This window comes from Falco naumanni, chromosome 9 (assembly GCF_017639655.2).
Source record: "Falco naumanni isolate bFalNau1 chromosome 9, bFalNau1.pat, whole genome shotgun sequence".
Classification (NCBI taxonomy): domain Eukaryota; kingdom Metazoa; phylum Chordata; class Aves; order Falconiformes; family Falconidae; genus Falco; species Falco naumanni.
The window spans coordinates 50,211,489-50,225,465 of NC_054062.1; the positions used below are offsets into that span (position 1 = coordinate 50,211,489).

The following is a 13,977-nucleotide window of genomic DNA, read 5'->3' on the forward strand; positions in this document are numbered from 1 at the left end:
GGTTTGGTGGACCAAGGGTGTCATTTGCAATGACTGCACCAGCAAAAAGGAAACGTTCCTGCCTGGCACCCACAGGAGATCATCCTACACTCTGAATCACAAGAGCATATTATTGCTGCAGAATATTTTAGTGGTCAGGAAATAATCCACCCATATGATTTGATTTGACTGCTTGCACCAGTGAGTTCCCAATACCCAGCTGCTTGACATCAGTGTTTATATATTTTGCTAACATTTTTCCCTCTCTTGCTTCCTATGTGCTAGGACAGGATAAAAGGAAAAATATCCTCTTTTCATTAAACTTTTCATAATTGGGAGATTGGTCAAGCACCTGGTAATTATTTTCTGGTTGAAGATAATCAGCCTTAGAGTGATGCCTTGGATCATCGTTGTTTTTCTTGTCATGCATTTTTGGCCGTGCTATACCAAAGCTATGTCTTTAACAAGCCCAACGCTCCCAGGAAACTGGTCCTTAGACTGAGAGAATCTCTGTTCATATTGTTAAGAACCATGGAAATGTTTATTGAAAAGACTTTGAAATTTGCTGCTATACTTTTGAGACGTTCTCTGTAACATCCACGTAACAAAAATCTTAGAGTTAGACATCCCCATTTGTATTTTAAGGACGTCATGCCAGAAGCTATCAGACACTATTGTAGTGACTCAAGGAGTAATCCGATGCAGTGTGACTTTAAAAATAACGTTCACAACAATTCAGAACATTTAAATGGTGATTTGCAGGGGAAGAAATGTATCGACCACTTGGTATTCTCATCGTGTCAAAAACACCTAGTTGTTCAGCTCTTTCTGATAATTTTCCGCAGCCAGACTGAGGCAAGTACTCATTTCACAGACTGCAGAAGAGTTGCTCCCAGTTTAAACCAAGTGTGAATAAGGGGAAAATGAGACCCTTTAATCCAGTGGCATAATGCAGTCACTGAATCCACGTAGCCTCTCTTTCTCGTCATCATTTTAATGATTCTAGTATTCAGTCCTCCACTGCTTGCCCTGAGTGCTAGCGAGTGACTTTCCCCCTCCAGAGTCTTTCCTTTCAGATTCTCTCACATTTTTACCAACTCTGACAGCTCAAGGCAGAAACCCTCACCCTGCCTAAGACGGAAAACTGTGGAAAAAATCAAACCATTAACTTTCACATGACAAAACAAGGAGAGCTGAACTTTAGCTTGGATCTTCAGCAGACAATATAATCATCTTTAGGAAATGAATTCTAATTTATGAATTTCACTCATATAAATGTTGTCCATAACATCATTAACAGGGCAGATATCCTTCTGTCTTCTAGGGAAACAACGGCTTTTCTATCCAACAAGTTTGTTTCTGTGCCCCATAGCATAAAACCGAGCCTTTAATCTGCAAAAGGCATGTTTTCTGAAGGTGAAGAGCTCCTTCAACTCCAGTCAAACTATTTTATGGTCGTGCCCTTAAACAAGTGAAAACAAACAAGTAAACAAAAATATCCACAAAAAAACCCCAAAACAAATACAAAACCCCAATCATTCACCCAACCACCCGTGGCTGCTTGGTGCCTAACACCACAGAAAAACTGTCAAAGAACAAGAAAGCTCCACGGGAAAAGATGAGCTCTTTAATCAGGGCCAGGGTCGCTGTGACATAACAGTGCCACTGCATCGCCAGTGTTGCCGTTGAAGACCAGCCTAGGAGAAGCTTTGGCTTACACAACCTTGAGTATCATCTCTCCCTCTTGCTCACATCTGTCACCTATGACCTCCGATGGTAGCTACTCCTCCATATGACAGGGCAGAACCTCCGATGGTAGCTACACATCCATAAGACAGGGCAGAAGGCCACATCGCTCTCCTGAGTCCTGTAGTTTATCTAAGTAAGTGGAGTAAGGAAGAGTACCACTCCATGCCAATCCCTTGCTTCTTCTCTTACACCCAGTGAGCATCATTAACCCTTCCTTCACCACACCACACGGTGGAGAAACTGGCAGTGGGCATTTGAAACTAAAAGCAAAGCTCAAGAGCTTGGTACTTTATAAATGCAAAAGGGCCCTTCAGAGTAGAGGAGGCATCCTCTTCCTTCTAAAAAGGAATAAAAAGTCTCCAGGATAAGGATAGGAAAATCCTATTGCCCACCACACGGGTTGGGGTCTGCCTCGACCCCACCCTTCCACCTTCCAGAGTCACTAATAACTGAGGACTTCCAGTTCCTCACAGAGTTTTCAACATCTGTAAGGACCAAGTTCTCAGTTTCTGAGCATCTGATACAGTACATGAAGGTCACATTGCAGAGTGACACAGACCCAATGACACAAAATGTCTAGACTAAGGAAAATCGACAGCCTCCTCCATTTTAAATTTATACCAGATGAAGTGAAACATCAAAGGAGCTCCTTTTAATGGGCTTTTTGGCATGTGGTCCTTTGTTCTTAACAAGTCAGCACCAGCTGCTATGTCCATAATGCCAAGTCAGTAACATCCCCCGGCCAGATTCTCAGCTGATGTAAATCAGTGTCACTCCTCTGAAGGCAGATCTTTCTATTGGTTGACATCAGCTGAAGATTTGGCTCCTCATGCCTAGCAGGTGCAAGCTAAAGTAAAATCTTCTGTGCCATATTTCACATTTCTCCTGTCTTCACCATCACTACCACTGTACACATTCTCAGGCTGGAGAGTTAATTAGCATCAGCTGTAGCTACTCAAGTTTCTATACAATAAATTCCATATTGTAAGGAACAGCTTTCATCTAATTATATCTTGTTCATATGTGTGTGTGTATATATATATATATCTCCCTACACACACACTTGTACTCTGGATTATTGCATAGTGGCTTCCCCATAAACAGAAGATGAGGTGAGACCGCCAGATAGGTCACATTCATTCATTACAACATTTCAAATACTATTTAATAATTGAAAGTAAATGCTATGCATAGTCTTCAGTCTTAAGATTGCTTACATTAACCCATCCTGATTACCATGAGTATATATTAGTTTAAAGGTGACCTACAAATATTTTCTTGATATATAAATGTCTCTAATACCAAGGGCTTTCCAATGTGTATTTAATTTATTTTTTTTTCTTTTTTGCTTTGCAGGTAGCAACCTATCGAAATCCCACAGCACAATCTGTTCTGATTCGACTCCAGTACAAGTATATATACACATACATATAGACACGCACACTGCATAAAAAAAAAATAAAATAGTTCTTGAAACAAATTAAAGTCCAGTTACTCACTCCTTGGAAAAAATGCTGCCGACTTCAGCACTTGTTAATAAAACTGTTGTTTAAGAAGGAATCAGAAGCCAATAGTCATCTGGGGCTGTTCAACACCCCAAAAGCCCAGATCCCATCTCCGTTTTCCCCATTCATTGCCTTGGGTTGTTTTAATTAAGTAAATTATACTTTCAAGTCACCTGCTATTCTCTTTGGGAAAATGAGCAACTGCAATCCCAGCTCTCTGATCTGTCTTGTTCACTGATTTAAGTGTGTTCTTCCTCTTCTTGAGAGCTTTGTTCCTGAATTGTGTCGTTCGCGGGCAGTTCACAGTGCATGCCCCCAGCCCCCCGCCATGCCAGGGCTGGCTCCCCGTGCCTGCACTTACTGCCGCCCACAGTCACCGCCACCACCATTGTGTCATGTTCACCTTCTGTTGATGACTCACGCATACCTCGTAATCCTGATTTCCCTACATTTGGGTCATTTACAGAGGAGTGTGATTCATGAGGTGCCCTTTTGTCACCTCCACATCTTTTGTAACTCAAGGTAGGGCTGTGGGAGCCAGCCCAGTACCTGCCATCCCGACCAGATTCTCATTTCTCTGCACCTCAGCTGTTCTTCCTTAATAACCCTGCACAGCAGTTTTGAGCATGACAACAAAAGAAAAACAAAAGTGTAGACGTTATAAAAATTGAAGTGTTAGCAGAAATTATTTTGGTTTATAACATAGCTGAGGTTTGTGAAGGTGCTCAGGCATCACGATGTTTACAATTAAGCTGAAACAGATGAATTTAGATGTTGGCACTTACATTCATTCCCAGTAAATGATATTGTTTAATTAAAAAGGTTAAAATGGATTTAAAGTTGTGGGATTTTCTTCCCTTTGTCCCTTTTTTATAATTCAGCATGGAATCCAGTAGGTAATAGATTGTAAAAGATGGATGGAAAACTAGATATTCATGTGGAATATGTTCTTCGTGAAATGTAGGTGGGAAATTAAGATTAAAAATGCTCCTGTCTTCAACAGAAACAAGACTAATCCTTTCATTTTTAACTTACCTTGTATTTATGAGACATCAGCTACAGACAGTAAAGGAAATTGCAGCATTCATTTAAAAGCAGTGCCAGCAAGTTCTGACAGCTTGTTAAAAACCATGACCAAAGGCAGGGTGATACACATCGATCACCTGTGACAAGGACCCCATGGAGCTTGGCCCGAGCTTACCCTTGGTCATATCTCTGAGGTGGGTCATGTGGCTCTCTGGATCATTTCACATTAACGGGTACACCTTCCTTAAGCTGCCCAAGGGATTTAAATGGTGGCCATTCATTAAAAATAAAGACAGTCATGTCCTATAACTCTATGTCCTCCTGCAGTTCAAGTCTGACCATGTGTAACATGGATTTTCCAGCAATTACAGTCCAATTTTTTGCCAAATAATGCAAGTACCCAAAGCAACGAAGCCAGTAGGAGATACAGTCCACAGCAGTGAAATCACAAGATCGTATTCCATCCTTGGAATGCTGTAGCATGAAACATGGCTTTGAACACTAGCTGAGCTGAGAGATTTGGATTTCTAAGTATAATTACCATCCATGAGCATAGCCCGAGATTTACATTTCATTAATATTCCTAAAATATCTTTTTCATATGCGGCACATTGTGGAAATATATACCTCTGGAGATTATCTGGACCAACCTCTTGCTGAAAGCAGGGCCTTAGATTAGGTTATCCAGGTCCACGTAAAGCCAAATCCTGAATACTTGGATTTGAACATGAAATAGTATGAGTAATACTATAAGTAGAATCATTGTTACTTTAGTGAAGTCATATGAAAAATTAGAAAAAAATCCTCCAAAGAGACCATGACTCAACTGACCCTATAGGAAATGGCAAACTTGGCCCGGTACCTAAAAAGCAGAGAAGTATTTGGGTGTCATTCGACTTCAGATCCTAGTAAGGCAGCCTATACATCCTGGAAACTACATTCACAGATTTCATACAGAAAAGTCTAGCCTTGAAAATAGTTTTTTTTTTTTTTTTTTTTTTTTTTTTTTTTTTACCCATGGTGATGTTATTACCACTTGTATTTCTGCTGGCAGGAAGATATTGCCTACAGCTGCAAACTCATATAAACTCAAACTTTCTGGATCATCAGAAATGTGATGGACAGTGTGCTCTCCACAGTTCCCCCATCCATAAGATAACTATGTTAAGATATTAGCACTGTATCAAAAGTTGTTCACTCTCCCTTCTTTGCTAGCTCTTCCTTCTTTTTAAACATCCCATTTCACAAACATTTCATTGCATAAACACACAGCAGATCAAAGCTTAACATGAATGGATTTGAGCTAGTAAACACCAAAGGAAAAAAATACTTAAAGGAATTGGGAATCTCTAATGGTATAAAAGACTTTGCTGATGGGGTAGTTATTTCGCTGTGCTGGTAAAGCAGCATCTTGCAATACAGGTCTTGTAATTTCCAATATGCAGATATGCCACAGCAAAAAGCAGGAAGGCAACAGTGTCCCCACTATAACTCTCTTTAAATATCTAAGACTAGTCCAGGACAAAACCCGTATAACAGGCTGTAGTACTGTACCAGATTTGCACCTGGACGGAGTATTTGACCTAGGCAATCACTTCTCTCCCTCACTTTACCCATTGTCCAAACTGAAGGGAACTCAGGTTTTCATTTTCTCCCAGGTTAAATCATACCAATTGCCTTTAATTTTAATGAGCACTGCAGATGTCTCACGCATTTAACTGGGTTTCTTATGATTTGTCACATTTAATGGTTGACGGCTATGCCAGAGCTCATTACTTTGGGGATCCTGGTGAGAAAGGCCGTTGTTTTGAAGCATTATTCTGGCTCTTTATACAAATTTCAGACAGGAAAGTTGTAGCAAGCTGCTAAACACCTTCTTATGTATTACAAAGAGTCTAATCAAGAGAAATATATATCTTTACATTCTACATTATTGCTTACACAAAAGGTGGAAGCAGTTAAAAAGGTAGCATTTCCCACGTTTATTTACACCTGTATTCTTGTGTACACAAATAGTGGAAGTAATTTTTCAAACCCCAGCACTGCTCAGCAGGTTACCTCACTTATTTCCTCTTTTCAGTAAAACTGTGGATCTATAAGCAGCGCCCTGTTTCACTTTCTAATTACTTCTAGTAAAAGTGATTCTTTCATGCCATCACTGTATCACTAAGCCCACGGAAGGCTCAGTATTATTCTAATCCTTGTTTCTGCAGGATATCACAGAGAGACTTTAGATGCTGTTGAACAATGACTCGCATACATAATACTTCCTATGGAAGCTTCAGGAGGACATCATTATTTGAAATTAGGATGGTATTTAATGAGGTCCAAAGCCAAAATGCTTAATTTGCTGCTGTGAGTCAGTGGAAGGTCCTCACCAGTCCTTGCTCCTTTACATTTCTGTCCCCAGATCTCTAACACTGGTTGGCATCTTCCCTCTCCTGCTCCTCACTGTGTCATCTCCCCCTCAACAATGGACAGCCTGGATTACACTTATAAACATAAATAGAATTATTCGGGTTGGAAAAGACCTTTAAGATCACAATCACAAATCTAACTGTTAACCCAGCACTGCCAAGCCCACCGCTGACCCATGCCCCCCAGCACCGCATCTACAAGTTTTTTAAACACCTCCAGGGCTGGTGACCCCACCAGCTCCCTGGGCAGCCTGTGCCAGGGCTTGGCAGCCCTTTCAGTGAAGAAGAACTTTCCCTGGCACCCAACCCAACCCTCCCCTGGCGCAACTCGAGGCCGTTCCCTCTTGTCCTGTGGCTGGTTCCCTGGGAGCAGAGACCGACCCCCCCTGCCCACAGCCCCTGCCAGGGAGCTGAGAGCGATCAGGGCCCCCCGAGCCCCCTTTTCTGCAGGCTGAACAACCTTACTTCCCTCTAAAGAATAAAGAAATATTTTATCTCAGGCTTTCTTCAGCACCCAGCCTGAGGGGTGCTTCACCCTTTGGACCCACACAGTTTTCATTTAAAGGCCTGGCTCTGGAATTACTGACACTGCCAGTTTCCCTGTGGAAAACTCTGGCTCCGTGGATGATTTTCTTAAAGGTTAAAGCAGAAGGCCTCTGAATGAAACCACTCTTTGCACCTTGATAACTGCAAGAGCAGTCCCATCGATTGCAGGCACGGGGAAGCAAGTGCAGCAGTCACAGCAAGGTGCAAAGGGATGGTACAGCCTGGGGTTTGTACATGTCCAGCCCATGAGACATCATGCAGCTTCTCGTCTTTCTCCTATTTTCCATTTGCACGCTGGGAAGATGAAGGTACAAATGAATCTCAAGATGTAGCTTATGCTCATATACTTAGATCAAAAATGGTGTATAAGAACTGGGTAATTGCAATCAAAGGTAGCCCAAGGTCGCAGGATACATGGGGGGTAAGTTTTAACCTTAGTGCTTCTGGTAAAACCCAGACTCACTCATTGACATTCTTCCCATCCACACTCCTTTCCTGGAAAGTCAATAAACTCAGCTGTGGTTATTCAAGTGCACTGTAAAATAGCTGCTACAGCCCAGTGCAGCAGAAGCTATAGCACTCTGGGCATGAAGCAGTCCCCACAGTACCTTTCCCTTCTCTGAAAGCAATGTTGCAAAGAAAATTTTATGTTTGCAAAATGCTTGGAGATGTTTGAAACAAATGTGTTAAAGATTTGCAAACCATTTACCTGGAGCCATTAGTTATAAAAGCCTGGGCTTATTACTATAGCCTTCTACATAAAAGCTGAAAACAAGATCATTTTTATTGCAAGGAGCACAAAAGCAAGCTCAGTGCAGCCATCTCCCTCTTAATCTCAGACCTTGAAATTCAGCCCTCAAAGAAAGACCTAATTATTTTCAGGGGCTAAGCGCCTGCATGTTACTAGGGGAAAAAATATATTACGGTTAAAAATGGTTAAAAATAGAGATATAATACAGAAAACACAGGCATAGTTCTCTCTGTCATCTGATGACCAGCACACATCACTAGCACGGCAAATATATTCACGGTAGTCCTAAAACTGAAAACGTCTGGGTTGTGCTCTGACTCACCGTGCCTTTGCAGAAGCAAGGATTACTGTTATCTGCTCACTTAAAATCACTGTGGTGGGTCTGTTCCAGCCTGAGCCTCTGCTCCACCAGACTGAGGTTTATGGAAATTACTTACCTGCCTCATCACTTGAACTAGGACGCTGGAGAGAAAATGCAGTGTGATAGCTGCCAGACTGCTTATCATCATCTTTCTTTGCCGTTACTACATTATTAGGTCCTCTGGGTAGATCCACAAATGCTGAAAGTTCAGAGACAAAGACACTTGGCAACGGGTATTTACTACCCAAATAGCCTTCACTTGTTTTGTCTTTATTAATTACATTATTTTCTTTTAAGGTTGCACTCATGTTTGCTCTGAGTGGAGTCTTGTTTTCTCCTAGGAGCTTTGTTTGAAATATCTCCCCTATTGGCTCTCCATTAGCTATGCCATCTACTCCATCTGCTGTTAATCTAGACAAACTGCAATTTATATTGAAGGACAATGTTGATCTATGAATTTTGGGGCATTTAATTCGAGGTTGGTCAATGCATACATTGAGCGACTTGTCTAAATAATAGATGGTATTTGGACACTGCTGAGAAACCTGAAGGTGGACACATGAGAAGAAGGAAGGTGGTGCTTTCTCTCTCCCATCGCTGCTTTGAAGACCCACTTCGCTCTCTTTGTTTCTGGGGTCAAAAAGCTGCTTTTGTGGCTCTTCACCTAATTGTGAGCAAGATTCAGAAATCTTTAACAGAGAGGCATGTTGGTGTGCGTGGGCTGGTGGAGGCCAGCTAGGGAGGGCAGCACGGACCTTGCTCCAGGCGGGGGACGTGGTATCGGGCTCTTGCACAGCCCCAGGTCCACGTGCTGGGTCTCTGGTGCCTGCAGCAACACGCCTGGCTGTAACGGTTATGGAGGCAAACCCTTTCTGCTGGTTGCGACACTCTGCAACGGGAGAGTCCAATGAAGCCGTGGTGTCATCTAAGGATGCCTGAATTTCTAACCTGCTGGGAAGTACTGCAAATGCTCTGTTGACGTTGACAGAACCGTGGTTAGCCAGAGATTGCTTCGTGTGGTGAGCACAGGGTGGGGGGATCACGGACTGCATAGGTGAAGTGGGCCAATTCTCTTTTGATTTATTCTCATCAATCATTGGTGAAATGACTGTCGGTGAAATCAGTGTTGTATTTTGTGATGACAGAGATTCCTGCAAATGAAAAGATTCAAATTAGCGACATACTCTGTCATAATATATGTAACCGTTGCTCATCTACTGACTATCACACTGGTCAGTTCTGTTTGAGATTTCTTGCTAACTTCTTTGTCATTTAAAAACACACGCTCTTGAAACCAGCTCTGAATTGTCTGGGAGGCTTCAATGAAAACCTTAGTACTCTGGTGCAAAATAAATCAAAATTAAAAATGTGTATTCTGTACTATTATTTTCAGTATTTAACCCATCGTTGCAGTCCGGATTTGCCGCTGCTCTGTTTCTTTACAAATGGACATGTTAAAGGCAATGACCTGTTCCAGACTATAAACTACCCTTTCATGACGGTCTGCTGGAATTTAAAATGCATTGGAATATATTATGGATCATTAGCCTGAAGGTCCACATGTGCCATCACATGCTGCAGAGGACATGTGGGCACCAGGGCCGTGACTGCTCTACAACCTCACCAGTTATAAGCATGGAAAAACTCCATGATCCCTCCCACAGATGTAATATAATTACTTGTAAGGGCTCTGTGTACTCTTTCAATTCATTAGTTCCCTCTTGCTTATGATCACTTGGTGACACCTATCAGTGAGGTAAACACACATATGTCCAAGACGGATTGACAGTGGCCAGATTCATTTTTCCACCTGTGACAGCAAACATCTATCTTGATAGACTGTACGTTACTTCACTCGATGTGACAAAGGAGCTGGTTTTATGTTAAAGCTATCTGACAAAGAGTAAACCTGAGTTTAAAACCTCCTGTTAATATTATCCACATGGCTGGTCACATAAGTAACATGCAATAAAGCATCTGGCCTAATCTCACTGCTGCTGTAAATTGGCTGATCAGATTGTTCCTGCCCTGTGTTCCTAGATCTCTCAGTCCTAATAGAAAAATAAAAAAAAAAACAACAAAACAACCCGCTGAGCTGGCATGCAAAATCTGAGGACTAGCTTCACAGTGAAAGCTCATCCAAGGTCATTCAGGGTTTGGGTGCCGTTTGCTAGCTGTGCTGCTCCTGCTCGTCATGAATTCGTCTCAGTCGTATCTGAGCGTCTATCACCCGATAATCAATGCCAGTACTTGACAAATGTTTCACAAAACGTAATATTCTTCTTCGAGGAAGGCTATGTGAGTGACAGAGTTATGACCTCCTGGGTGCCATCGTCATCCTTCTCAGGGCTTGAGTGCCAGAGTTGGAGCCCTGCACCAGATCCCATGGGGAAAACCATTCCTGTGCTCCTGTTCTCTGTGCATGGAAACAACACAGAAAACGGGCTCCTTTGTAACTCCTGGGAAGCTGATTGGAGGTAAAGGTAGATCAAGAGTTGATTAACGAGGTGAAATGCCAAGTAAATTTTATCAACTCTTTAAACCAGCTGCCTGTGGTTTTGACAATTCAATAATTTCACAGCCCCAGGAAAAGCATTTTGTTCCTTCTTTGTTTCTTTCATGGTCTGTAACAACATTTTCTTCATATTTTCTGCACTGCATTTGCTTCTGAGTACAGGTTTAAGACCTTTGCATGCCTTCCACAACTCCACTTCCCCAAGATTTCTACAGGGAGGGCACCAAAGAAGAATGTTCCTTGAAATACCTTATTTTGGATGCATCTCTCATGCTCCAGTAGTTAATTTGACATTTATTTCTTTTGTTAAGGACTGCACAGATGAAGAAGACATCCTGTCAGAGTCCAAAGGCATGTCAAAAAATACTCCTGATTAGCTTCAAACTCATGCACCAATATTTTAAATAATTTACTTTCCCCTTTTCTGCTTGAGTATATGTATGAAACCCTCCCCCCACTCTTTGGCAAAGAAATGAATCTTAAAGGTTTGACCAGCTGATCCGATGGTTGTTGGAAGCTTTCAGGCTTCACTGCATCTTGTGAAAAAACCATGCACTTCCACAGAGCTATGTGGTGAAGTGAAAACCTCAGGCTTTATCTTGAGAACATCAGAGACAGAGTGTACTGATATCTGGGATACCACTTGATTTAGTCTCCTGGGGTGTTTTTAACAGCTTTTTCCCCCCCACAAAACATGCAGTTTTCCCCCCTCACCAAGGGCACACGGAATCACAACATCTAGCCGTCATTTTATTTGGCTTTTCTGCTGCCTAAGCTCAACCTAGCTGAACAAAACCGAGTGCAAATACACTGCTCAGCGATCAGCGATTGTTTTTTAAACCTGAATGCATTCTGCTGACTGCTATCGAAACATTATTTATTTATTTTACCTTGGCAGAGCTTGATTTTCTTGCGGCAGCGCTCTCCTGCCGAAGGCCTGCACATGTCCTTTGACTGTCAGCGCCCCATTGCTTTTGAGTCACTCCTGGTGGAAAAAAATGCAGAGAGAGTAACATTATTTTCAGTGTCCTGAAGGAGACAAGTTTGAAATCGTTGGTTTTAAATGGAGCACAAGCAGGAGGGAAAGAGCGACTGTAAATGATCTGATTGCCCTGGGATCTGGTTAGCGGTGGGATCCTATTTCTCCCTCCTCCCAGGGGAGGCACTTGAAACACCCCTGGGATCCTGGTGCAAAGATGTGCTGGTGGACAGTCACACAATGTGTTCAGGGCTGAGCCAAAGCTTGAATATCTCTGCTTTTGATTTCCATGGCTTCAGGCACGAGTGTGGAGGGATCGGGGAAGATGGGAAAAGCAGATTTCAACAAACGTCACTTTTGTGTAGTCTGCAGAACTGGGAGCACAAACAAGCGCATTAATGGGCTGGATGCTGCGAGTCTGATTTCTTTTGAACTAAGTCACCTTCCCATTTAAAGAAATACAGTAACTTTAAATCATATTCACAAATTCTATTGCATCATAGACTTTTCTAGTTCACTGATAACTATTACATCGATGCATCAATCTTTGATACTGTCATCTTCTGTTTTCTGTGAGCTCTAGCCTGTCTGCAACTTCTTACACAGAGCTAATTTCCAATAACGTGGAGTCTGGGCTACTGCAAAGATGCATTACGTCTCCTGTTAACAGTCTTGCCAGAAATTATGTTACTTTCTATTTTGTTTTAAGCATCCAAAATTAATTTTCAGAAATTCTCTATTTGGATTTAAATCTCTTGACATTACTGGCTGATGCTTTATAGCAACAAGTCACACTACTGGTAAGACCTGGTTTTTGGTTTGGGTTTTTTTTTTTTTCTTCTATTTGGGCAGCCTGCCATAGAAAGTTACTAATTTTCTGAGATGCAGAATTTCAGTTTACACGTAACTTTATACTAACAAAGGAATACAAATCAGCTCTACTTTAAGAAGTGATCATTAAAGGATATCCAGGGTTCATGGCTTCATCTCCTTGAGTGCAGCTAAGGAGTAGAAGGTGAAGTGGGGGAAGGTATCAGGTCTATCCCCCATCCTGAGATCTCCTCGAGTCCCACCATGGAGCAGTAATCACAGACCACTAACGGGTTGTTTGATGAACCTTCTGCTTTAATAAACTATACTAAAACACACTTGAACACTTTACTGGCACAGCTCCAAGATGCCAGTGCCACTGCATATATTCATAACTGGTATGAAAAAAAAGGGATTTGCTTTTGTCATTGAGCAACACAAAGTCCTGAGCAACACAGAAAACCGCTGGACTCATTGGCCACGGTAAGGTAAAAAAAAGAAACCAGAAAATAGCCGAAGCAGAGGGCCCACTACACATTTTTTGGCAAAGAAATAATGCATGGTCACAAACAGTGAGAATGCAATGAAGCTGATCTAGCACTGGGTGATGGTAACTGCTGGCACAAAACACGGGTGAGATGCCCTTGAAGCCTGCTGTGCACCCTGACGTGTATGCAGCGAGGAGGTGCTGCGCGTTCAGTGAAAGGCAGAATCCACCTGCATCCACATATATATATAGGGTATATATATATGGGTAACTATATATATAGTTATATATAAGGATAGGAGTAACTGCTGGGTGAGCCTTATGGAAAGGTTATTTTCAGTATATCAGTACTCTGGTGGATTACATGGGAATACCTTCCTGATGAAAAGTGGCTATATATGCTGTCTTATTTACTTTTAAAAAAACTAAATAGGGAATAACTTGTACAGAAGGATAGAGAAGAAATTCTTGGAATGAGTTAATGCAAGACCTCAAAATAGTCCAAAAGTCTGACAAAACCCATATGCAATTAAAGCAATAACTTCCACTAAGTTATCAATATTTTCCTGAAATGCTTTACAGTAAGAAAACCCTAGTTGTCTCATACTGAGCTGGAAAGCTACGACAGGAGAACATCAACTTGTGAATGTCAACCAGTACACAAGGAAATCCAGAAGGCTGGCTGGAAATAAATCAGGTCCAGAAAAGCATGTTTTGCCAGATGGCCTTTCATGAATTTCATTCAAATATATTTTCAGCACAAGAGAAAGACTGAATACTACAGGGTCAAACAAGAACAAGTTGTTAATGTCCATTCCGTAGATTACATATACCATGCAAGTTATTCTTATC

At 41.8% G+C, this 13,977-nt stretch overlaps 1 protein-coding gene across 1 annotated transcript in view; it reads right to left on the minus strand.

The window, feature by feature from the left end:
- C9H10orf90 (chromosome 9 C10orf90 homolog) overlaps window positions 1-11,829 on the minus strand; it is a 35,489-nt gene extending 23,660 nt beyond the window's left edge. Inside the window, exons 1-2 of the mRNA XM_040606830.1 lie at window positions 11,740-11,829; window positions 8,411-9,485 (exon numbers count right to left, since the gene is read on the minus strand). Of these exons, the coding sequence (XP_040462764.1) occupies window positions 8,411-9,431 (1,021 nt within the window). The 5' untranslated portion in view covers window positions 9,432-9,485; window positions 11,740-11,829. The remainder of the gene's footprint in view (window positions 1-8,410; window positions 9,486-11,739) is intronic.
- Between the last annotated feature and the right edge of the window lie 2,148 nt (window positions 11,830-13,977).